General features: G+C 37.4%; 2 protein-coding genes across 2 annotated transcripts; one reads left to right on the top strand and one right to left on the bottom strand.

Annotated features, from left to right (window-relative positions):
• Positions 1–903: 903 nt before the first annotated feature.
• On the top strand, positions 904–7841 carry mmd (monocyte to macrophage differentiation-associated). The gene is made up of 7 exons (XM_059348691.1): positions 904–1340; positions 2827–2908; positions 3041–3201; positions 5008–5082; positions 5171–5272; positions 6232–6301; positions 6961–7841. Exons 1-7 carry the CDS (start codon positions 1315–1317, stop codon positions 7162–7164), a joined length of 720 nt encoding a protein of 239 aa, XP_059204674.1. The 5' UTR covers positions 904–1314; the 3' UTR covers positions 7165–7841.
• Positions 7842–12382: 4541 nt separating this feature from the next.
• Positions 12383–27168, bottom strand: hlfa (HLF transcription factor, PAR bZIP family member a). Its single transcript, XM_059347907.1, has 4 exons — positions 26845–27168; positions 24369–24722; positions 15216–15430; positions 12383–14017 (listed from the first exon to the last, which is right to left on the bottom strand). The coding sequence occupies exons 1-4, from the start codon at positions 26948–26950 to the stop codon at positions 13802–13804; spliced, it is 891 nt and encodes a 296-aa protein (XP_059203890.1). The 5' UTR covers positions 26951–27168; the 3' UTR covers positions 12383–13801.
• Between the last annotated feature and the right edge of the window lie 487 nt (positions 27169–27655).

Genomic DNA, 27655 nt, shown 5'->3' with positions numbered 1-27655 from the left:
CAGATTTGACAAAAAGTGGCAGGAATATGAGATTCACAACCGATGAAGAAAGATAAAACATCCTTCAACAAGGCTCCTGGTTCACAGTTACATTTTCATGCGAATATTTCCATTTTTCTGTATTGCATTGCATATATCTTACACTCAAAATGTGACACGTGTGTGGCACATTTTGAGACACAAAACGGCTCTGTAACACGTGACACGGCTCTGTAGACCAAATTTATCTTTGAGATCTTGGAAACTTCTGAACGTACCTTTACTTATTAGTGAATAGTATGTTGTAAGCCCTAAGGAGGTCCATTCCTTGAATCTATGGTCGTGTTGACTTGGTGTAAATTGTGGGTCATGAGCAAACCATTTCAAGATTTTTAATGTCTTTTTTAATTTAACTGTTTTAATACATCGGTCAAAAGCTTTAATGAGTTAGTGATCCATGGATTATCTTGATCAGTAAGGTATTTGTGTAATAATGGATCACCAATCAACGCAGTGACTGAAAGTCCTTTTCCCATTGTTTGTTCAATATTTTTCCATCTGGCCTTGTACACATTATGAAAAAAATATTATTTAAAGTGAAAAAACAAACAGAAATCACTTCTTAAAAGACACAGAAAAGATGAACACGTATTATAGAAAATAAACTAGAAACCAAACAGTATCCATCTAAATGTTTATTTGTATGTTTTCCGGTAAAACAAATAAATAATCATAAATTAAAAATCCTCAATCTTTGATATTTACATATCCAGAATGCTCCTGAGGAAACCCCGCCTAAATAACACCTGATTGGCTAGTGTGCCGGTCGTCTCGCTTCTCATTGGCCCACGCCGCTGTCACTCAACATCTCACCACCGGTTGGGCGGCGGGGCACAAACAGAAAATCATATTTTGAGTTGAGCGGCTCAGCGGGGAGCAGCCTGTCACTGACCGGCGGAGCTGCGTGCTTAGCGGGGGGCTTTTTTTCGGTTTGTCCTGGCTGCCGCTGGTGCTTATGGATATCTGTAGCTTAAAGAAGAGACAGTGAGCCAGTATTTGTGTCAGAATGGTTTTAAGAAAAAGACTAAAATGGTGCCTTTGTAGCGGGAGTGATGCTGCTGGTGCCTTGTAGCTGTAGTGAAAGTTAGCTAATGAGTAGCAAAACGCTAGCTGACTAGCTAATGCTAGGCCTTCCGTTTCCTTTGGTTTGTCAGGACACTTTATTGTTTTATTCTTCCTTTTGTAAAGCTTTTGGGGCTTTGTAGCTCTTTTGTTTGCTGGCGTTCGCTGATTTTTTTTCTCCCCTTTGCTCCCTGTGGTGAATAAGGCACTGAAATGAAGAGAGTGAACAGCTTTCAGAGGTTTGTGAAATCTATAAAATCTCACTAAAAATATGTTTTGGCAGTGATTGCTTGATGTTACACACCCATATTAATGTAATGTTAGTTAACGTTTCCTCGGCATTCATGTCCATTATTATCAACCGGTTTTCCTTTCAAATGGAGTTACATGATGGTTAAAGTTATTAAGCTGTGTCACATGAACAAAGGAATTTAAAATGTGTTACAGAAAATGATGGATGAAATTGAATCAAGGAAAACTGCTGCTCATTCTCTGCTCCCAGCTTTATTTTCATTTGTCCTTTATATATTTTCTCGAGGAATCTTTGAAAGCAACCCCTCATTTTACAATAATGTCGAGAGTACAGAGAAAACACAAAACAGCACAGACAAAACGCATGCAAAAACAGTTACAGTGAAAGGCAGAGTTATTGGTTATCATTGTTTTAAAGCTTATCAGTTATAAAATGATTTGTCGCTTTTAGTTTAGTTATTCATCTGTGCAATGCTCTGATTTACTCTGGCATTTACACTGCATTCATACTGTACATTTTATCTATTCTTATTTATAATATTATTGAACTTTAACACATGTAATCTACTTTTTCAGAATTTTTTTATTTACACTGTTATAAGCTTGCTCTTATCTTTGTCTTGTGATTAATGTGACTTGGCTGCTCTCTGTCCATTACATGTTATACACAGTATAAAATACTTTTACCCTTGATAGTTTATTTACTTTATGCTGTTAAGTAGGGCTTCAACTACTGATCATTTTTGTGATTGATTAACCTGTCTGTTAAAGTCGGCATCATAACTTCAGAGCCAAACATGACATGACAGTGTCTTGTTTTGTTCACTCTAGAGTCCAAATACCCCGAAATATTAAGTTTACAATGATATATGATCAAAAAAAGGAAATAAATACTCTTATTTGAGATGCTGGAATCAGAGAGAATTGGAATTGTTTCACTGTTTCTGCTTGAAAATGACTAAAACAATGAGACGATTAACTAAATAGTTGCCAGTTATTTTTCTGTCCATCTACTAATTGTTTTAGCTTGAGTATTAAGCAGCACTGTAATATAGTTAACATCCGTGGGGTGTGTCCATGTGGTGTTTTTCTCTGGCAGAACAGCACAGGCAGGGAAGAAGAGAGCTTCATCCCAGAGCGTTTGGGTTTTGTTTCTGATGATAAAAATGTCTTGACAACATATTATCACTCGAACTTCCATAGTATGATACACTACCATCGCCCCTTTATTCTTTATCGTCTATTTGCTCTGCTGATTGTTTGGCAATGTTTTTTTTAGCATGAGCATCAACCAAAGGATTGGCATACCCTCTCTCTTCAGTGGGAACAATTGAAAAACATGCTGACGCTCTAAAAAAACAAAGTCTGGACACTCAGCCCTGAATCAACATTTCCGCAAACTAGTTTGTTTTGATTTGGACAAAATCAGAATAAGAAGTTAAACACTGTTTTGTTTCTTTGTGTGTGATTCAGGTTCATGAACAGACGGGCCTCTGCTAACTGCCGCTACCAGCCCACCTGCTATGAGCATGCTGCAAACTGCTACACCCATGCAGTGAGTGGCTTGAATTAATCATCTTTTAATGTAGATGACTTAATCTCAAATTCAGCCTCATTACTGCTCTAAAAATATTTCAGTAGTGTAGAATATCTGCATGTTGTTTGAATGGTTTTATGCTCCCTGCAGCTCCTCATTGTGCCGGCCTTCGTGGGCATGGCGCTGCTGCATCGTCTGTCAGACGACGGCTGGGAGAGGATCACTGCCTGGGTGTACGGCATGGGCCTGTGTGCCCTCTTCCTGGTCTCCACTGTGTTTCATATCATCACCTGGAAGAAGAGCCACATGAGGTGAGGAGGAGTGCACTGAGAAACCAACATGTTGGCAGAGAACCAAGACTGACATGTAGCTGAATAAACTGTTGTAAAAAAAAAACATGTATGAGGACACAGACAAAAGAGCAAGGGACACGATCATTCCCTTTAATATCCAGAGCTAAAGCATTGATGTACAGAACAGCTGGTCTGTAATTCTTAATTTTATGAGTAGAATTTCAGTGTCCCAACACTACATTAATACCTCCCTGTTGACAAAGGTATTTTCATGTGTTTACATACTTATCTTCCCTCTTTTGTTGCCATATTTGCGCAGCAGAAATCCTGCAAGTTTGTATTTGTCCAAGAGAGAAATTCAACCTTTTTTTGCCTATTGCCTGTTTCCTACAGTGTTTGTTCTGTGTGTTTTCACTTTGGTTTAAAAGCACTGCCATTATCACAGATTCATGATATTGAACTTTTTACTGTTTTCATTAGTGCAACAGTTTTAGAGAAAATCATTTTTATAAGCCTCTGAACGCCAAGCAGTTTCAGGGTGTTTTTGTCCTTCACATTGAGATTCACATTTTTACAACCACTCTTTGAACCTCTCTTGTCCTCTCCTCTTTGCTCTGTGTAAACAGCCTGCAGTTCACTGAATTTTTGTCATGTGACTGTCTCGGCTGATTCATTCATGGTTTCTCAGTTGTGCCGAGGAGCGCATAATTTAATGTACAGCATCTGGTTGATGGAAACAAAGACTTAAATACGACAAAGTTTTTTAAGCTAAGATTTGTCACATATGTTTTCATATATGTGAGAATCTGACAGTAATTACTGTTTTTAAAGTTTCTGGCTGTGATAAATGCTGTTATCTTTAATTTTCTATTTTAAGTTTTTGTATTCCATAATGTTTAATGTTATTAAACTAAGGGTGCACTGATTGCAATTTTCTAGCCGATCACCAATCACCGATTTTTAAAAAGCCTGACCTGCCGATTCTGATTTTGGCTGATGCCGATTTTTTTTATAACTCACAGCATACACCTTCAATGTCATTGAACAGGGATTGATAAAAAACTATATGACCTATCGAAACGTGGATTAATACACCGATACACAAGACTTGTGTCTATTGTTTAAAGTTTAAATGGAGTCTCTAGGTGAAATTATGCCGGAGAAGTAGATGTTTGAAAATCTCCAATTATTGCTCTTTTCGCTCATTTTTTTCAGCCGTCCCATTCACTTCAATGCAAAATTTTGGGCAGGTTTTCGCGACTTACGTTGCAAAAAATTTGTATTCCGTAGAGAAAAGTAATAGCACACCGATCCCGATCAAACCGCACGTTTTGATATATAATTTGACTAGTAGCGGGACAAAAAGCAGTATGGCTTGCAGAGTCTCCGCTTATCATAAATATAGTGATTGTGAATTAACGACATTGCTAACTGTGCACAGAATGTCGGTGCTTGTTGTAAACAAACAGAGGTCGGTTAGTGAACACCTCCTGCAGCAGCAGCACATACACGCTGTACTGCTACAGAGCTAACTGCCGCTAACGGCGACAGGCATACAAAAATGTAATAAAATACAGTCCAAAACTGGCAGATGTTCTGTTTTAATCAGGAACTATTTGAACAAAAACAATAAAGAATTGTTTCCCAGTCTGACTGAAGACACCTGTGCTTTTCTTACAATGCCAGGTCAAAGAGCTAATATTACATTCACTCTTCTATGGAAACATTCCTGTGGGGTTTTCCCTGTAAAAACATGGCAAATTATGTCTCTGCTTTTCACACCTGTGACCTGGAGTAAAACAGTCACCTGTTTGTTTGTTTCAGATCCATGGAACACTGTTTCCACATGTGTGACAGAGTGGTTATCTATTTCTTCATTGCTGCCTCCTACACACCTTGGTGAGTGACACACAGAGGACAGAATGCTCTCAGAGGGAGTGGAGTTCTAAAGAAAGGCCTGATAATAGTTTTTCTTGTTTCTCCTCAGGTTGAATCTGCGTGAGCTGGGCCCACTAGCAGCACACATGCGCTGGTTTGTGTGGTTCATGGCTGCTGCTGGAACCGTTTATGTCTTCAACTATCATGAAAAGTGAGTTCATTTAATGTGGTGACTGATTGTGTGTGATATCTGGTAGTTATGGAAGAAATGGTGTTTCATCAGACACCTCAATAAAACATATTTCATACAAAATTTCTGTTGATTTTTACATTTTGGTAACAAGTAGTAGTAGTTAAATTGCCAAAAATTCTATGTTTTTAGCTTCTCAAATGTGAATTTTTGCGGCTTTTTTTAAGTTGTGAACTGAGCATCTATGGGTCTAGGAATATTGGTCATTTTTGACTATTTTCTGAACTTTTTATAGATCAAAATCAACAGGTTAATCCATCATAAAAAATGAAAGTTGCAGGCCTATAACCAAGAAAAAACCCCAAAAGGAATGAAATTAGAGAAAAAGTAGAGGTAAAGTCCATATTATACAAATTACTTAACCATATTTTCAACCATTCTCCACATGCATATTAATGCATAGCGTAATGTACAGAATATGCTGAATAAAATATAGAATGCATAGCATGTGGAATGTGTTGTAATACAAGATGTATAGTTGATGGTATTAACGTCTACACTTTTGTGGACACTCATGGGTGAAATTGCATAAAGAAATTGAGCTTTAAAGCTTTAGAAATATTAACAGAGAAAATACAAATAAGAAACTAGTAAAAACACTGGTATGATCTGGCAACTTGAAGTAATGTTTAGCATAGCTCTTAATCAATGGGAATTTTAAGACAGGCTTGGCAACTTTAATAAGCGCTTTGTTTCATTGTTGGTGTTCAGTCACAATAGTAAGCAGTTACTGGGTGTCGCCATGTGCATGATGTCGTCAACAGTGTTAACCTCTGACACTGCCAGGAAAATGTGAAAAAAATCTATTTCTCTTCTGATAGAATTATTAAGCAGATATTTTTCATGCATACAAAATGCTCATGCCTGAGATTTGCATGCCTTTGACCGTGTCAGTGAATGTGATGTGTTTGTCTCTGCAGGTATAAAGTTGTTGAGCTGGCCTTCTACTTGACAATGGGTTTTTTCCCTGCATCAGTCGTGACATCAATGGTAATGTTAATATTTATTAATATATTTACAGTCACACACGGTTTATTTGCATGTGCTGAATCACTCACATGTCACTTGTTCCAACCAGCAGGGTGGAGGGGTTTAGAAATGTTACTTCCTCTTCTGGTTGAAACAACATTCAAAGTGTTTTAGAGAGCTTGCAGCAAAGGGAGGATTAGTTTAATTCATCAGTTTTGTTAATAAACTTATTGTTATTCATATTAGAAAGGGATCTAAGCATGCACCTGTCTTAGTTTTTGCAGCATATTGTGACACTAAAATCTAGAACAAATTTTGTGATTGTGCATCTGTTTATTTTTGCTGCTCTCTTGTGGTTGCAGAGTTATAGCAGCCTTAAAACACTTCTCGTTTGGCATTTATCAACACAAATTGATCTGACATCATGTGCTTTGTTGTACATGTGATGAATAAAATCCTTAAATTCTACTGCCAATTCAAAATTAGATTAGATTTGTTCTTGTTTTTACATTTTGTTCTGCTTCAGATCTCAATTTTCTGTTCTGTAAAACCTTGCACTTCTTGTCAGCACAGCAATAAAAATGTATTTTTATACCAAGTACGCACTCGAGACAGCTGGAGAGTTGTTTTTGTTATATAACACTTTGTATTTCTGTTCCTTTGTTTCGTACCTCCTGCAGAGCAACACAGAGGGCCTTCAGGAGCTGGCCTGCGGCGGACTCATCTACTGCCTCGGCGTGTTCTTCTTCAAAAGCGATGGCATCATCCCCTTTGCCCACGCCATCTGGCACGTGTTCGTGGCTCTAGCTGCAGCCGTGCACTACTACGCCATTTGGAAATACCTCTATAAGGCCCCCAGCGCAGACACCCTCCTGCAGTCGTGACCACAGCCGGGGCTGGACGCTGGTTCAGTTCTCCTTCCTCCTCCCCCCCGTGTGTGCGTCTGAGTGCACCGACTCCCTAAAACTGTCCACTGAAGCTGCAACGACAGCCGTAAAAAGTTTACGAAAACACTGACCGTGAATTGTTTACTGTTTTCTAATGTGGAGAACAGATTTTTCAGCTTCTCCCTGATGAACAAAAGCTACTTTCAAAGCAGTTTTGTACAACTTAAAAGTCCAAAAAAAACCAAACCCTAACAGCAAGGGAGGTTAATTTTGACTTTTTACAGTGAACCTTGGCACATTCATGAGAAATTTGATAGTTTTGTATCGCTTGAAGTGAGTCACATTCCATGTTGGAGATTTTATTTTATTTCAGCTGGTGATTTGAGCACTGTGGGGACATTAAGTGAGGTGCTAAGAGTCAGCAGCAGGGCTGGGTATCATTTGGAGATTCAGTATCAATACCAAATCATCTTTTTTTCAGGCTTTACTTTTGAGAAATATAAAGAACTGTTCTGAAAGAAAGTAACCAAAGATTTCAAATGTTGTCTAACCAAGAACTCTGCAACAGCAAATTCATTTTTGGGTAAAATGTGATTTAAATCAGGAGCTAAAGAGTTTAATTTGACCTGATATTTGATGCCAACTTTTCACCAAAAAGTGTTTCAGGGTTTATACCCAGCCCTCTTCAGTAGTTAACACAGATTTGAGGTGTTTAAAGTTGTGCTCTGCAGGTGCATTTTACAGTGATTTGCATCATCAACATTCACACTCTTCTGACCAATGCATGATTTTTTTCTGACCAGTATCCAAATGGAGTCCTCAGTTTTTCAGGGATCCACAGTTTGTCCTGTAAGTATGTAGCACCCCCTCCTGGTGGGCTGCTGTAACAAGGGGATGAACTGCATTTCAGGGTGTGTTTAGGCAACACACACACCGGACACACACAGACAGGTGAGGTGGGATTTTGTGATAAATGAGCCAAATGATGAGAGAAAATCAGTTCAGGTAATATGAGAGGATTTTTTCCACTTTCTTATTAATGTGAACAGTGTGCGAATAGTGTGTGTGTGTATGCACGACCTTTGTACTGTAGTCCAGTATTACATTTCCACTGGTTCTTTCTCGGTGGGTTTCCTTTCTGAAGCGGGTTTGATCAGTGGAGAAACCTCATGTTCATGTTTTGTAAATTTGCTTAATGGCTCCAGATTCCTAACACGACCTCTGTGTTGCTTTTCCTCTTAGTGACGTGCAGAGCTGAATGATTGCGTATTTCTTAACTGTGGCTCTTGTTGGAAAAAAAAAAAGCAATTGTCCTGAACCACTGTGTTTTGTAACGTTTGTATATTCTGCTCTTTGTTCTGTCCATGACATGATCCTGGCCTTTGCAGGGGGAAAAAACTGCTTATTGTTCCGTTTCTCTGTTGGCTGTTAATGGTGCTGCATATACATGAATGCTCCTCCACTATACTGAATATCACCTTTCTAATGTGACAATAAAACATGATAAAAGCTCCACGTGTGAGGATTCCTTTCACATTCTGTTTGCATTGTTGTAGGAAAGCAGGCTGTAATTAATCTCCTGCAGGCACAAAAAAAGGCTTCCTTTGAGTACCTTTTGTGGCAGGATTTTATAATTAATACAATATTTTAAACATACGAGGCGTGTTTTTGTCCATACACACTATGGCTGCTGCAGAGAACCCCCACTTAATTATCTTGAAGGTTTGTGTAACCTTTTAATTGGTAAAAAAAAAAAAAGGAATACAAAACTAAGAATCTGACCGTACGTTCAACGCCAACTTTCTGCCCTTTTTTAGTCTGAATTTGATGCTTTTTGCCTATAAATATGCTCATATGAAGCTTGAGGTTTGGTACAAATACCAAAACAATACATTTTTCAATACTTGATATATTCAATATAAACATGTACTTATACAAAACTGTAAAGTTTTGCCAAAATTAAATTATTACCCAGGTTTTGAATAAACTGCTTTTATTTTTATTTTTTTTAGATAAAACCTAATCAAATGCATGAAAGAAGTTTGTAAAAAGTAAATATCTGAAATTAATGATTAAACTTGACTTGTCTAATTTGAACTTTTCAATGCAAGTTTCAGTAGTTGATGCTGCAGACACATGCAGGTTTGAACTGTTACTGTAAACACAAATGAATTTTAATAATAGTATAAAAGTACTTCTACGGAACTATTTTTAAAGATTTGCCTAAATCTGTTATTGACAAATTATGAATAAATCTGACGAAAAATTGAATCGCAAAGTTCAGTATTTGTCTGTTTTTGAAACTCAGTCATAACCTTTCAATACTACAGATAAATTATTACCCAGGTTTTGAATAAATAAGTATCAAAATGTTGCTTTCTTAAAACCACAATAGCTTAATTTTTTTTTTTTTTTTTTTTAAGTTAGATTAAACCTAATCAAATGCACAAAATTTGCAAAACTTACAGGATGATATAAATGATCAAACTACACTTGTTGCCAAATTTGCATACTTTTCAATGCAAGTTTCAGCAGTTGCTGCTGCAGAATCATGCAGGTTTGAACTGTTAATGTAAACACAAATAAATGTTAATAATAGTATAAACATGTACTTCTACAGAACGCCTTTTAAAGATTTTATTTCAACGCAAAGCAGCCATAAGAGAGGTAAATATCTGATCAAATTATGACTAAATCTGACCAAGAATGTAACCCCAAATCCCAAACCACCATATCTTATTTTTTGCAGATGCATATTTGTATTTGCAGAAGTTAGATAAAACCTAATCAAATGCATGAAGAAGTGTGCAAAATTTACATGAGGAAATATCTGAAATTAATGATTAAAGTAGATCTGTTGCAAATTTGAATACTTTTCCATACAAGTTTCAGAAATTTGCTGCTGCAGAATCATGCAGGTTTGAACTACAGTGATGATTTGTGTCATTAATAAAAGAGAAATGAGACATGGCTTAAAAGAACTGGGATTTTATTAGACACTACAAATTACAGAGAGACGGAGAGGGCTGAACAGCACAAATAAATGTTATGCATCCACTCCATGACAATCAAGACCGAGTACACTTTAATTTGTATTTTTATACACTCTGAAACAGTCCGTTGGTGTTGCCATGAATACAATGGTTACAAGTCTGTTGCAATGTCCAAAATAAGAAATGAACAGAGTTGTCAGTGTATATAATATATAGATTTTTGATGCACTAAGAAGCCCTTCAGTGCAGATCTGAACCTACCCGATTGGTGCTGTGATGAGAACTTTACATTGCTGAGAGACTGGGGAACAGTCAGTGTATTCAAGGCACTGGAATAGACTCAGAATTATGGTTAACGTTTCCGGGTGAGGTAGTGAAATCACTCGACAGTGAGGTACTTTTGGGATACACATGGATTAATTATTGGCTTTTTCCTACATTTAAAAACATGCCATCGCTTACTCTACGAACCCTGTTCACACCCGAGTGTGTCTGTGCAGATAAGAGACCGAAGGGAAAACACCCTCTAAAGCGCAACAAATACTAAAGACGAAAGTTTGTGGTTAGAAAAGAACCATTTTTACGTCGCACACACCTTTGGATTGGATCGATAATGTTCAACCAAGTCTGGGCCGGGACCGGACCAGTTTTACTGGGCTGATATTGGCTTCTGTTTGGTTTTGCTTTATTTTAAAACCATGAAAACACAAATTCTGATGACAGCACAAATATATGGAAGTCCAGGGCTGTCATTAATAAGACAAAAAAGGGAGATTGGACCAGAAGACAAATGCTCTATCTTGCAATGTTTACAAAATTCAGATCTGCTCCAAAATTTAAACAGTTCTTCCTCGACCCATGCTGCACCTTTTCACCACGTTTCATTACAATCGAGCTTGTAGTTTTTTCGTAGTTCTGCTGACAAACAAACGAAAAAAAAACAAAAAAAACCCTCTAAAGCAAAGGTTTAAAAGCAATTTGCTCAAATAAAAATTATATTTGCAATATCCGTGTGCATAATGCATTTTAAATCCATTGTTAAAGTTGTATTTTTTCATATTTTCATGTTTGAAAATACATAACTGCCCCCCCCCCCCCCCCCCCAAAAAAAAAGAAAAAAATCCATTAAAAATAATTAATATAGTTTTAAATAGGCAGGGAACTTTAAATTTAACATTAAAATACAAACTGGGCTCTTACAATTTAATAATTCTGATTTTATCTTATTTTCAGATAAAGAAAAAAAACCCTAAACTCTTTCTATTTGCTATTTCTCTTCATGTTGTCCTTATACTAAGCTAAGCCAACTGTAACGTCATATTTCATGCTCACACATGATGCTGGTTTAGTCAGAAAAAAAGCAAATAATAGCCAAAAATGTCAAACTATGGCTTTAGATTGTTTCACGTTAATATTGGCAGCCTTGGACTTCCATACAATAATCAAAAAGTTCCATATCAGCCCTTTAAAAACAAGAGTTGGTGCAGTTTTTGACCGACTGGTGAAAAGCAGCATGCAGCTCTACACTATGACACAAGTAACATTCTGTGAGCTTCCTTCGTAAGAAAAAAGTGAAGAAATCTTCCCCCAGTGTCCATCACTCAGGCTCAGGAACACACTACAACTGCATTTGGCCGAAAGGAACCAATCACACACAAGAGCAGCAGCAATAGTCACCAGCTATAGATTTCCCTTCCTTCATAGTAACTTCAACCCAGATGAGAAAGAAACGACTCACAAGCTGCATGGTTTAAAAAAAGAAAACTCATCACTGAAAGAAAGGATGGCTCCTTTAAATGTCGGGGGTACACGAAACAGGATGAACAAATGTGTTTTTACCAGTTGATGGACTCTTAAAAAGTGCCTAACTGTACATTCTCTCTGCATTTTCAGCTTCTGCTTCCTCAGAGTTTAATGGTATTGTATGTGACGATGGGAGCCTGAAGGTGGCGCCAACACAAGCAGGAGTGTTGCCTTAATAATAATAATAATAATAATAATATTTAAAGTGATAATAATAATAATGCCCAGGGGGGTTTAGGTGCTGCTGAATATCCACAAATCTCTGTAAAACATCCTAGCTAATATAGATTATCAAAATACCACTATATGCATTTGTTTTTGAGTTATATATTTGTATTCTTTAATAATATTCTGGATTTGTTTGTGCCTTTAAAATACATAGTTCAGTAATGTATAGGAAAAATACTGTACAAAAAGAACAACTTATAGAATAGGTTTATATATAAACATATCTCTTGTAACCAATATATCATCTCTGTTGTGAATCGTTTGGTCTGCAGTAAACAAATTGATCGGGTTAACCACAGTATCGGACAACACCATCCAACTCTCTTTTTTTCTGTTTGTGTGTCAACATCTTTTACATTCATACAGCCATCTTTAAAAAAAAAAAAAAGAGGGCATACATGGAGCTACAATGAGAGACTACAGACATCTGTATTGATTTCTAAAATAAAAACACTCATATTAATTAATCATGCTAAGTTAAACAGAAGCAAAAAATAATAATTATCAACAACTTTGCAAAAAAAAACAAAAAAAGAGAAAGGTTTTTGCAAATAGCTTTTCGTTCTGTGAAAGAAAAAAAATCATGCTTAAATCTGAAAACAAAGGAGGAGCTAAACAACAATGTCAAGAGTAGTATTAATACTAACAATTATATCAACAGAATACATATATATATGTATATATATATATATATATATTTATATATAAAAAAACAACAATCTTCCATCTGAGAAATAAAAGGTAGATAAATATGAGGTGGAGGAGATTTCTTTTTGAGCGAGTGGAAACATTGCACCGGATCAGATTGTGAGACACGCATTAGTGCAGAGGTTATATAAAGTATCAGATAGAGACGGAGGAGCAGAGAGGAGAAGGAGGAGGAGGAGGAGGAGATGTCAGTTTAGTTGTGGACAGGAATTATTGCTCAGTGTCCGGTTCATGAAGAAGAAGAAAAAAACTCTACGCCACGATTGCACAGAAAAAAATACTTTTTAAAAAAGTGTTATTTGTTAGAGTGCTGAACTAAAAAAATACAACATCAAGAAAAGAGCTCAAAAAAGGGTGAAAAACAAGCTGCTAATGACAGAAAAAACATTAAAAAGGAGATTTGTGTAAGCAGGCTCTCGGACACGTCACGTTATAACACAGAAGAATAGAAGAAGAGGGGGAACAGTTTTAGTCCTGATCTCACGTATAAAATTGGTATGAAAGTGAACAACAAACAGCATGGCATCGTTTCTCAAAAGTGTAAGGGAGGGAGGGGAGAGGGGCTCAGCTGGTGGGTTGGCTCATAACTCCTCACAGCACATTAAAAGTGGGAAGTATGCGTGTGTAAAGATACATGTATGTTTCTATATTTAGTCGAACGATTTGTGTACAGAAAATTAAAAGGAGGAGCAGACGAATCGAAGCTTATGATAGAAGTCAAAAATGACAGTTATAATACCAGAATCATACAGGTGTGTTGAGGAGGAGGAGGAGGAGGAGGAGGAGGAGGAGGGGCAGTGCCACCAAAAGAGACACATTGTCCTTCAAACTCGAGGGCAGGAGGGTCGGGAGCAGAGTGGGAGTGGGTGGTGGCTGGGTGGTGGTGGTGGTGGTTTGGGGGCTCACAGGGGCCCGTGTCGGGCCTCATATTTAGCCACAATGTTCTTGCAGCGGCCCAGCTCCTTTCTTATCTCCGCTACCTCAACGCGCAGAGCGGCGTTCTCCTTCTCCAGGAAGCTGGCCCGGATGGCGATCTGGTTCTCCTTCAGCCGCCGGGCGTCCCGTGACCTCTTGGCCGCCACGTTGTTCTTTCTGCGCCGGGCCCAGTACCGGTCGTCCTGCAGGGAGAGAGAGCACAAGGGTCAGCACTGGTGTTGACTCAGACACACTGTTTTTGTTTGTTATGGAGTCTGGTGCTCGGTCTCATGATGGCGGCCTCTGGCTGCTGACGGTGCCTCAAGGTCAAGACACGACTTCTGCTGACCTGACGCCGTCAGTCAGAATTATTATCATGTTTACAGTAAACTCCAGTCCACACAGCCTCTGTTTAAAAGCTGCAGCTGTTTTAAAAAAAAGTCTAAAAATCAAAAAAGAGGTGATCATGATAACTATTTTTGTTGGATAATCCCAGAAATTATTGCGATAAATGATAGTATTGTAATTTTAAGACTGATTTATGCCACTTATATAATGATAATATAATATAATTATAATGCAAGAACACTTTTAAGCAGCAAATGTGTTTTATTTGTACAAACAATTGCATCAAAACGTTTGGTTACATTGTAACCCTGGTTTTCTGAGTGAAGAGACTATAGACGTAGGGTTACATTGTAACCATGGTTCTCTGAGTGAAAACAAGACAAGACGACAGAGAACGTATGGTTACATTGTAACCCTGGTTCTCTGAGTGAAGAGAGCAAACAAAACATTATTTAATAAGTTGAATTTTGCCGTATTATCTATTAGCTGATGTGAGTATAATGTAACTGTGATGCTTCAAGTCAGAAACCTCAGCTGATAAACTTCAGAACATTTCTTGCTTAATTTTTAAATAATTTTGGCTGTTTTTTTCTACATTTTTTATGGGTAGACCCATCACGATAACTACTTTTGTTGGATAATCCAAGAAATAATTGCAATAAATGATATTATTTTGATTTTAAAACCAATTTATGCCGCTGATGTATTGATAATATAATCGGATTATAAAGCAAGCAAACACTTTTAAGCAGCAAATAACTTTTATTTCTACAAACTATTGCATCAAAACGTTTGGTTACATTATAACCTTGGTTCTCTGAATGAGTGAGATGATTTAATTTTACATTTTTTAATCATTTTGGATGATTTTTTCTTCCAAAAGGCCTGTCACGATTACTTTTTTTGTTAGAAATCATGAAAAAAAAAATCCTCAATAAATAAAAGAACAGAGAAGAAGCTGACATTATTAAGGAAACAAACCTGCAGGAAACACAACAGGAGATATTGAGCTCTGACAAAATGTCCATATATCACACGAAAAGTCCATCTCACCTTCAGGTCCTCGGGGATGAAGACCTTGCGGGCTTTCTTGATCATGGGCTGCGGCTTCAGCTCCTCTGCAGAGAACTTGCGTTTCCTGGGGTCGAACATTTCCTGTCCAGGCACGCTGGACAGAGCCAGGTCTGCCGGGTCAGGCTCGTAGGCCAGCGGCACTTGGATGGACTCTGGGTCGATGGGGCTGGGGGTGTCCCGGGATGAGGGCAGAGCTGAGAACAATGAAATAACACACATGAGCTGCAGCTAGGTGCACAGAATCTTGTTTATTATTTAGAGAGGGGAGAACTCAGCAGGGAACACACTCTAAACACCTCAGATTGTGACTCTAATGGCAGAAATGGCCCCATTAGAGGTCAAGGCGGCGCTTCTTTTTGGGGCTAATTGGTTACACAATGTCATAAGTGTGTCATCATCAGCAGATCCTTTCTGTGGAGCTGTGAGCTGGAGCAGGAGGCCTCGGAGGGGGAGCTGAATGCTGCCTTTCTTCCCTCTGAGCTCACATGTTTGAGTGTCGGTGCAGATGTAAAGCCAGAGAGCAGGTGACTGCTGTTATAGAAAACACTTAAATTCCTGCTCAACACAGAGCAACACGTATTACAGGGAAATTTGTTGGATTCAAGCTGCTGAACGAAAGATGAAAGATTTTCTTACTACTGTGTTTGATGTGAGCCAATCAAGGCTAGGGCTGCTTAATTGTGGCAAAATAAATAATAATAATTTTGGTAAATTCTGAGATCACGATTATTTAATAACTAAGGGAAACATAATGCAATTATTGATATTTTTTTAAAAAGGATTTTTTTTCTTTCACAGTGGATTTTCTTATTAAAAATAAAAATGAATGAATACAATTCTAAGTAATAAAAAAAAATATTTAAAAAATCACATAAATAAATTAACTAAAAATATAGACAAAAAATATATATACATTTCAAATAATATAAAATTAATTTATACAAAAATAGATTAAAATAAAAAAATATAAATTAACCTCCTGCAAGCTACTTAATATATATAATATATAAAAACATTTTTTAAATAATAAATCCATTTTATTCAACATATTTTTGTGAGAGAAAATCCTGTAAAACGCTGCTTTATTAGGCGAAACATAATACGGCACTATAATGTTTTTTTCTTGACTATCTTGTTTTCATAATTAGTTACTATAAAATTAACTCTTATAAATAGTCCAGCCCTAATCTAGGCACTCCAAAATAAAATAAAAAATATTAAAAAGCCTTAGTGATAATGGCTAAATCACTAAAAACATTGGATCTGTGTAGAAGAGGATTAACCTCATCTGACCAGCAGGTGGTGCTGTCACACAGGCTTTAAAAACACAGGTGAGAACTCAACAGTTTGATATTAGAAGCTGCTGATTGCTGCAGAGAATGTGTCAGCTGATCTCAAACCACCATCTGTAGTTTTGTTTTATGTCTCACTTCCTGCAAAACTTCTTTAATTGATCTGAATCTGCAGGCCGACCAGCGGAGGGTGACTGAGTTTTAGAGATAAGTCTGTGTGATTCATTACGTTAGAAGTTATTCGTTTTGTCAGATCGACCACACCTGCACAACCTGCTCGATACTAAAAGCCTGAAGGGCAACACAAACAAAAGGAGTATGACTAAAAGCCTGCAGCGTTTCATTAGCTGCTGTTATTCTGGCAGCTGGAACATCATGACCTACATTTGCTTGTACTTGTGAGCGTGCCATGACAGCCCGTCAATACAGCTGACCTTCAGTCAGAGCGTGCACGGTCAGACGGCGTTCTGCTCCACACAGGAAGTGTGTGTGTGTACATCAGAAGACAAGAGTTCTACCCAAAGGAAGTGATGGTTTTTATTCATCAACCTCAACCGAGTGCCGCCCAGATTTCTCCGTAAAGACAAGGAACACTATGCACTACTATTAAAACTGTGAATTATCACCTCATAAAACTGAGCAGAAATGTGGGAAAAAACAGCATATGTTACAAATACACGCCTCAACAGATGCTGATGTTGCAGCTCAATACACACACGTAGGACGGACTTTCTTTAATCTCAATTTTCTTCCTACAAAACACTTTTAAGTAATGCCGAACACAAACTTTATCTCAACAAAAGATGCTGAATTCCCAGCTGTTTTTTCTTGATTGATTAATGAATCGTTTAGTCTATTGAATGTCAGAAAATAGTGAAAATGATGCCCAGAGCACCAATGTACTGTTCAGGCCGAAGTTGCATCGATGCATTTTCTTTCAATAAACTCACTGATATGTTGTTTAAGAAGTGTAAAAAATATTATGTGACAAGCCGACCGGAACTGGAGGTAATGGGAAAGTTTTCCTTTTGTATTATTTAGATAACAAATCATTAGGGATATTATGATTAATATTTGGTAAGGCAATATATATTCCCAGAAATTATTGCAATATTATTTAAAGTTTAAGACCCATTTTATGCCTCCAAAATAATAATATGATTATATTAGGCTTATAATGCAAATACACCCTTTCAAAGAGCAATGAACTTTTAATTCTTAAAAGAATATTCACACATGATGTGATAGAAATATTAAAATATCCTCAACAAATAAAAGAACAACGCAGAAATTATGTTTTATTTTTGTTCATTGGTCTTATAATAGTCAGTAAAACCTGCAGTTTCTTTGCTTAATAAGTCAACAAAGTTTTAGCTCACATGATGTTTTGACAAACGATAAGTCCATATTAAAATTATCGTGACAGGCTTACTAATCGCTAATTAAAACTGTTGCTAATAGATTTTTCATGATTTAACTGATGCTTGTTGTTTGACAGCAGAAGAATCATTGATTTAAGAGTCCACAGAGTTTGTTAGCAGCAGATGAAGCACATGACTCCTGACACTGAGCTAATCCATCTGCAGCTAGGACACACATGACTCAACTTGACCTCCCAACATTCATAAAGCGAGCACAGAACAGACCTGCCAAAAGCTCCTTACTACCTAAAACTGGACTCCTGTCTTAGACAATCTGTCCTGCATTCAAACCTGCAAATAGCGCCGCAGCGCCCTAATCACCTTTACGAGTCGTTCTGACCTCCTCATTACGAGGTAAAACACAGCAGCGTGGTCTAAAAGTAGACACCGGCTCATTAACCTGCACAGTCCTCAACTAATGTACGGCACATTCCAGGGGAGAGGAAGTGGGCGAATTCACTAAATAGTCCCGCCGCTGCCGCCACCCCTCCTCAACAGGAAATCTAAAGTTAACAGTCCAGGAAAGGTAGTCCTGAGCTGGCCTACAAAGAGCCGTGTGAAAGAGGGAATAACTTGATGAAATATGTGTGGTTTTTATGTATTTACACACACACACACACACACGCACACACTGCAGGTCGGAGTGATAGTGAGCATTATCGTGTCGCTGTGTGGCTGATAAGCTGCTGAACTCTGACCAACAGCCACTTCCCCCCTCAGACACTGCACCTGAGAGAAAAACATTTTACCCTTAAGCTCCTTGAACTAGCTTTTTTTTTAAAAGACAACTAAAACTGGTTTTCCTGTGTCAGAAGGTCACAACACACATTAATAATGTTATGTATTTTTCTTATTGTCATCAACTCCCAGTTAAAGACCAAAACTGAAGCTAATGTGTGCATTAACAGGATTGTTTCTAAAAAACAACTAAATATATTTAACCTGCAGCAATCTTTAGGGTTAAGCAGGCATGGGCTAAAAGAAAAAAAAATACAGAATATTATTGCAATATTTATATTGCAATAATATAAAAAATATGCCAAGCATCAATATTTTATAATTTATTATATTTTTATAATTAATCAATTATTAATATTGCAATTTGGTCAGTTCATTCATTTGGTGTTGAGTTGAAGTGTTTAATTATATTTTATTTTAATGATGCAAAAAACATAAGAAAGAAAAAATGATACATCATATTATCACAATATTTTGCATTGATAAACTGACTGAAAGTATTGACATTTTATAGTATAAATTATTAATATTGCAAATAAAAATTTAAACTTTTGGTGCTTGAGTAATAATATCAATTGCTTTATCAGTCCTCTGCTGCTGAGTTGAAATGTTTTAAATAATTTCATTTTATCTAATATTTAATCTAATATGATAATAGTTTCAATGTTTTCCTTTGTGGACACAATAGGCAGTTGGAAAATAAGTAACGCAAAATGTTTGATATTGCAGTAATATTGTATTGTTATAGCAGAGATGAAGATTCTGTGACGTGGAAGAGAAAGACAAGTTGCATTCATTTTTCTTTTTTCCATTTGTTCCAAGGTTGTTTAAAGAAATAATTACTAAAGAGAAGCACAACAAAACATTAGATGAAAAAAAAATGCTCCAGTACAAATTATATAAAACTCTCAATAAGCTCTTTCATAAGTATATATCTGGTTTCTAATTGTATATGTATTGTATCTTTTGCCTCCTTATTCTATTTATATATCTTCTTTTGATTAAGTTATATTGTCATGTCTGATTGTATTTCTGAAGATGTGCATTCATCTGCAGCTGAAAAACTCCCCAACAAATGCACCATTTCCTCCTGTTTCAGAAACATCTGTTAAAGCTACAGTGTCCAGCATTTATAGTAAATAAATGAATCTTTTTTTAGTCTAAACACTTGATCCTCTGCAGGAGACTAACCTGTCCTACAATTAAACTTATCAAGCAAACCCTGCAGGACTTATTTCTGTTTCCGTGACACACAATTCCTCTGATAAGAATTCCTGCAGGTCACTCATGCAGGACATGCTGATCCTGTCTGCTGACCACATGACAAGACATCTGAGAAGAAAACTCAGATTGAAAAAAAAAAAAAAAAAAGAAAAGTCCAGGAGGAACTGGCTGCAAAGACAACAATCTGAAAGATGAACTTTTAGACTTTTAGACACAGTGCAGGTCTGATAAGTGCCGCTGCATGATCAGCCTTATTGATAAAGATACAAGCTGCTCACTGAGCCACCTTTCCTTGATTAACACGCTGGAATGCACCACAACACGCCCTCCGACCCCTCCTACATCTATTCCACTGTGGCCCCTGCCAGCAGTTCACAGGGCTCCATCTCCTGAACCGACCCTGACAAAGCCCGCCAACATCTGCCTGCTGTTCAGACAGGGAGAAAACAGTGAAACGCCCTGCCGTTTGTTCGCCTGATTTTGATAATATTATCAGCTGCCTGCTGTACAGCTTGCAGAGCATGCACCAGGGGGATTGTGGTTGTTGTTGTGTGCAGCGGTGGTGGTGGTGGTTGTGGCGGAGCGGCTGGTTAGACGAGACGAGCTGGAACAACATTGCACGCACGTGACAAAAGCACACCAGAGTCCATGTGATCTGCAGCAGGGTACAGCCTGTGCTTTGGCTCCGAGTCCAGGCTGTGTCGGAGCCGAGACCGGCGAGGGAGGGAGAGAGGGAGGAGAAGGGAGAGAGAGAGGAGGGGAGGGTGAAAGTGAGAGGGAGGGAGAGAGAGCGAGAGAGAGCTTCATGCCGTGACAAGCTCCTGTTTGCAGCTCAGCCCTGCACACGGCGCCTGCATGTGTCCGTCACATGGCCCGGCACGCTGCAGGAAACCCCAGCCGCGTTCACGTGACAGAACACACACACACACACAGGCTGGAGTACGTCAAGTGCACAAAGACTGGAATAAAGTGTCCTGAACAAAAGCATCTATTTATCTGTGGCTGTGCTGTTCTCACATTCATCCTAAAACAACCTGAGCTTAGTCTGCACACCTGTTGCCTCACAGGACATAAACATTTTCAGGGATTTTTAGACAAAAAGTCATGAAATACTGATTAATTTTCAGAAAATATAACTGATTGGTCTTTTTTTTTAGTAGAACAAACTGTTAGATTATTTTTGCTGGCTCACATATAAATCGTTTATGACCATATTCTGTTTTCTGAACAATATTTACCTGTTTTTTTTTTCCTGTTTATTCAGTTTATTATCATATTTTCATTATCATTTTATTTGTTTGTGAGCTCGGCGCTGCATGTGTGTGTCTCACATGGAGACCCCTGCTGCGTTCACGTGAGAGGTAAATGTGAAGATGCAGATAGAAGCAGACCAACACACACACACACACACACACACACACACACACACACACACACACACACACACTGAAGTACGCACATGTGTGCACTCAGGCCAGAATAAAGTGTACTGTACAGGTGCACCTCCCCTGCAGCAGCCAGCTCTCTGTGGCTGCACTGCTCTCAGATTTAACCTACAACAGTCGGAGCTGAGTCTGCACACCTGTCCACTCTCACTGAAATGAGGGATTTATGTGAAGGGGAAAACATGAAATAATGATGATTTTTCAGAAAACATGATAAAAATATTGCTGCTGTCTTGGTTGATTTCCTTCTTATAAACTCAGGTTAGATGATATGAACTTAAATCTTTATAATAATAAACTGTCTAGTGTTGTTAACGCATTCATCAATTTCTTTAAAAAAAGTGAATATCTTAAACATCCTCTGTCTCAGCTTCTCCAACAGGAGAGTTTGCAGTTTTTTCGCTGTTTTAGATTTTTGTAAAACCTTTTTTTTTTAACTGTTGTTGTGGACAAATCCACTGATCATTAAATTATATTAAAAATGGCAGAAACTGAAGCTTCTGGTTACACTGTTTCTTATTGCAGAAAAGACTAAAACTAAAGTATCTCTGCTCACTCTGTATACATTTCATAATTAGATTGATAAAAGATAAACACGCCTAATTACCTGCAAGGAGTGTGGGTTTTTAAAGGGAACTGACAGACAGAAAATAATTATTATTATATATATTTTTTAGAAAATTGTTGATAGAAAAAGTTGATAAATCAGTTTGATTTATCAACTTTTCATTTAGAACAAATTGTTGCATTATTTAAACACTGATAAATATTTAAATATATATTCATTTTATGTTAAATTGTTTCTGTTTATATTCTGTTTTTCATACTTTTTTTTACACATTTAATTGCTTTTGAAAAATATATCTTGCTGTACTTTAAAAAGTCTGCAAAAGCCTTTGAGTTGTTTATAAATTTGCTCTAACAATACATTTAATTAATTAAAATCTGACCTGTTGAATATTCTGGATTTCTTGCCTAGACTGTTGGCTGATTGATTATTATTATAGATTTTATTTATTTCATTTTATAGTATATTGAGTTCAGTAAGGCAATCAAAGTATCACTAATGTGACAAATAATATACTCTATCCCTTTTATAAAATAATTCTTAATCAATTCTCCTTTTTGATGTTTTTCATTACAAAATAATTATTTTTTTTATATAAAAATATATAAAACTAATCTAAAATAGAATTAGAATACAATCACAACAGCATCAGAAGCATTTGTTATATTTTAAATATATCCAAATGTTATATTTAGAGCAGAAACAGTAATGTTTATAACAGCAAAGTCACTGGAAACAAATCTAAAATATTAGGAAAATAAATAATAATCCTGATATTAAAGCACATCACAGTGAAGGTAAACACAATGTTTACATCCAGTTTTATTCCTCCCTAGACTTTAAATCATGAGACACAAAACACTGAGAGGAGCAGCTTACAGACATCACACCAACATCTGGCACAACTGGTCCCAACATGGACAAGTCCAACCAAACCACACATTTCCTGCATTAAATAAGGTGGAAATCAGCCTTTTAAGAGTTCACAGGATGCTGATGAATTATTAATCATCAGCAGGATCGATACACAGCCGCACAGACAATCAATCAGCATTTATCTGGCTCTAGGTTTGAAATACGTCACACTCTTCAGAGGAACAATACGTGTTGTCTTATCCTTCAGCGCTGACAGGTAAAACACCCTCAGGACACTCCCTCTGCCTCTGTTTACGTGTCACGTATCATCAGACTTTTTGTGTGTTACGTTTTGGATTGAAACAGTCTTCAGGGTTCTGCCCACTGGTAATGAGCTGTGTTTATGTTTACAGTGAGGGTTGGCCCTTTAAACGATTCAAACTATTTGTCTGGCAGCTTCACAAACTCACAGTTTAAATACCAACTGCCTGCTTAATGTCAACTCGTTACAATAACAAGACTTTACGTGAGGAACATAGTGAAATAAATGTCTCTGTTTCAGCAGTTTAATATGTTTTAGATGACTCTACATGGATCATGGTGCGCATCTCAAGAGCCAAATTAAAATGCGATTGCGTAACATCTTAAAATTCATCAAAGATTAATCTGATTGAGTGTGCACTGCAGGATTAATGAACTCCTGGAGTAATTTATGAATCACTGCTCTGACTGACGCAAGCACTCTGGCCAAACCCTGCGGGGAAAAATCTTGGGAATGAAAATTAATATTGAAACACAGAAGAGAGCACCTGTATAACTACAGCACACAAAGATGACTCATGGTGGACAAAGTCAAAACACAGAGAGAGACTTTTCTGCCAATCAGAGCTTTGTGACTGCTGCTGCATCCTTGGACTTGAGCCTGTTTATGCTGCACTCTGGGACTCCAAAGTCCAGGTTCAGGGGCAGTAAATCTGAGCTTAAGTGTGTCAGAGTGGAGCTAACTTATAGTTGAAGGCTCTGAGAAGCTAAAAAAGCAGGAGCTTAATGAGAAAACAAGCGAAATGGGTGCTCAGACATAGGCCTGTGACGATAATTACTATATCGACTTATCGTTGGATATATAAAATGGACACGATTTTTTTCTTGACTCGATATAATTTGTTGTTTACATTACAATTACAAACTACATTTCCCAAGCAGCCATTCCAGCTGTTTATGTTATATTAATGATAAAATAATATAATACATGATGATTATCTCATTGCAATGATTTGTTAACAGAGCCTGAAAGTCTATTTTATTTGTTTTGGTTGCAGTCTATTTATTTAAGTTTTATTTATCCAGGATATTTTAAGATTTTTTTTCCACATTTCAATTCCAATGTTTAATATTCTTGAGGTTTAAAAAAGCATTGCTGTGGAAAAGGATGTACTTATTATGTACTTACTCATATTTGTACTCTAATATCGTTATAAAACTAATACAACATCGATACAACAATACTATCATTTATCATGATCAGAGGTGACTCCTTTAGAGACAGAAACTTCTCTCTGAGCATCCCTATGCTGGCATGTGGTTCCTACCTGCTGTGCTGGGGCTGCGGAGGCAGGTCTGGGGCGCCATGCCCGTGTGGACCGAGGTGGTGGCGCGGCTGCTTAGGTCGACCACGGTGGGTGAGGGCGTGGCAGGCGTGGCGGGCTGAGGGGCCTGCGCCGCCTGTGCTGCCTGCGGGGCCTGCTCGCCCTGGGCTGTGTTGGCAGGGATGCCGTTCTCCGACAGGAACTCCTCCAGGTCCATGTACTCCAGCTGAAAGTTGTCCCCATCGTAGGGCAGGGTCTTGTCCCACAGGGTCGGCCCCAGGAAAGCCGACTGTGGGTGGTTGGCCGCGCTGCTCTCATCGTCCAGCTTCTTCTCCTGCTCCTTGTTTTTCTCAAATCCTGTGAAATGTTAGCGCACAGTCATTTCTTTGTCTCACGGTTCAGTGCATGGGTATGAAAAGAAAGTGTGACTGGGGTTTAAAGGGTCACTTCAACCAATTTACCAAAGGACAAAATAAATAACGTTGGGGAAATTTTCATTTTTTTCTGCAAACCACTGACAAGTGGATAAACCTTTCAAATGCACCAGGGTTCATTGTACTTTCTGTCAATTTAAACTCACCAAACCATCACCAGATCTCAACCCACTTACATGGAAGATTTTGGACCAATTTGTAAGAACTATTATAGATTTTTCATTAAACTTCAAAAATATAAATTCATATCATAATCATTGAAATTAATGAATCTGAAAACATTTTTGAGTGCCACAGACCCCACTTTGTAGAAAAAAACTGCAGCTGCAACTCGATTTTTATGTTTATGTTTTTATGTTATCTTTACTCATTGTTGTTTGTTGGTTTGTAAGCAATGACTGTGGGCATTTTCCTCCGATCCTAACTTTTGTTAGTTTGTCACAAAATAACATTGGGCTTCATGCAAGAACATTTGCATATTCTTATCTTAACTTTCTCTTGCTTTGTCATTTATTATTTGTATTAATTTTACAAGCAGGTGCTTACCTCAGTGAGATTACCTGATTAAATAAAGGTTCTATATTCTAAAAATTTAGAGGGGGAGTTGTGTTCACCCTTCCAGTAGAGGCCCATACTGAAGCTGACATGTGATACAAAGTCACTTTTACGTTTTTCCTTGAATATGTCACCCATCTGTATCTCTGCTGAGTTCATAGTTTGACCAGGCATGTTCAATGTTGACACAACATCCAACGGCCAAAATGAAGTTAATTCAATTATAAATATATTCCATTGTCTTCCAAAGACTGACATAATACTATGATTAACTTTTTCTATACTTAATTTTAGGAGTTAATAGAAATGTAGATTTGTTTACATTTCACGTTCTTCATACTTGTGATTTTTATTTTATTATACTATACAATTTATAACTATTAATACTACAATAAATAATGTGGTACATGCATAGATAAAAGAACAACAACAATAAATTACATATTTTTTAATAAAATTTACAATTTTTAATTCATCTTATTGTGAAGCACTTTATACCACACTTTTCTGCTTTTCTAAATAATAATAATTGTAATCATAATAATAGTTATTATTAAAATCTAGATACCTAGAAGTCAGAAACATTATTTTTATGCAATTTATGATTTTTATTTAATCTTGTTGTGAAGCACTTTGTCACTTTTGTAAACAATGGTAAAGTTGTATCATTATTATTTTTTATAAAACCTAGATAAGAAGAAGTCTGAAATATTATTATTTTTATACAATTTATTATTTTATTTAATCTTGTTGTGAAGCACAGCATTATTAACAAACGTGCTGTATACATTTGTATTATTGTTATTATTGTTATTATTATTATTATTATTATATAACATGGACAAATACATTCCAAACAATCTGCACGACTAATGTATTTAAATATTATTTTATTCATTTATTTTGTTAGAACAAACAAAAAGGTCTGCCGTCATGTTAATACTGACACGCAATACATCCAACAATACAAACAGAGCGTGCAATGCAAACATCCACAGCAGCTTTCAAAACAGAAAAGTCGCCCTCTATCGGCCGCCTGTGGCATCAGTAATATAAATCCTACTGAGCATTAAAGGTTATAAACGCACCTGCGAGCTAAAAACAGCGCAGTCACAACAACAACACATGCGAATCACACTGTATTATGCGATTTTATACAACAAGAACATGCTAAAATAGCTTGTTAGCTTGAGCTGAAGTCCACATCAACCTGTCAGTCAACTAAAATCCAATCGAGATGATCAACTTTCTGTTTTTAACATCTTTGTCAAAATAGAACGTTGTTAGTTGGCCGGCACAAAGATCGTAAAATATAAAGAGGCATCACTCTGCGTGTTGTATTTAAAAAAAAAATCTGGCTCTTTTTAAATGCGTTTTAGCTGTCAAAAACCATGCGTGCCAACAGAATAAAAATAGCAAGTGCAGAAACACAACAGAGAAGAGGCGAGAGCCGAGTCAACGTACATTTTAAGTTGTTTTTAAAAACCTACCTTCATCGTGATGGAAAGGCAGCTTCAGCGGGTTTTCCAGAAGGGATTTCAGTACGCCGTGAGTCGGCGGCAGGAAAGTTGGGTTTATAGGAAGAGGTCTGGCCATTTTCTCCGTATGTCTTGAAGGGCAAAAAAGAAAAAATATATATTTAAAGTTTCCCCCCCAAAATAAGAGACGCCACCGAACTCGCAAGCCGGTCCCCTTTAAGATCCTTTCCGGATAGAAAACGACGCCGGTGCTCGGAGGGAGAAGACGGGACTCCGCGCAGCAGCAGGACGGTGAGCGGCTGGCTGGCTGTAGTCGGAGCTGGCTGGCAAATAGCTGGAGGAGGAGGTGGAGGAGGGCGGGGGGAGCGCGGCTTTACAGAGCGGAGCTACACCTCTCCATCCATGTGCGGAGACGGACGCCGGTGACGTCAAAGCACCGGGAGGGCGGAGACGCTGCTGACGGCGCGTTCAAGTGGCGTGGGGGAAAAAACAACTATGTGCAGCTGCCTTCATGGACAATCGGAAAAATTGTATTCAGTGTCTGTAGTTTATTTGGTCACCTCTGACATTATACAGTACAGGCCAAAAGTTTGGACATACCTTCTCATTCAATGCGTTTCCTTTATTTTCATGACTATTGACATTGTAAATTCATCAAAACTATTAATAAACACATGTGGAATTATGTACTGAAAACATGTCTTATATTCTAGTAAGCAAAGGGTGGCTACTTTGAGGAATCTAAAATACAAGACATGTTTTCAGTTATTTCACACTTTTTTTGTTAAGTACATAATTCCATATGTGTTCATTCATAGTTTTG

Source organism: Centropristis striata, chromosome 13 (genome assembly GCF_030273125.1).
Source record: "Centropristis striata isolate RG_2023a ecotype Rhode Island chromosome 13, C.striata_1.0, whole genome shotgun sequence".
Taxonomy (NCBI): domain Eukaryota; kingdom Metazoa; phylum Chordata; class Actinopteri; order Perciformes; family Serranidae; genus Centropristis; species Centropristis striata.
This window is presented reverse-complemented; position numbering and strand designations above follow the sequence as displayed.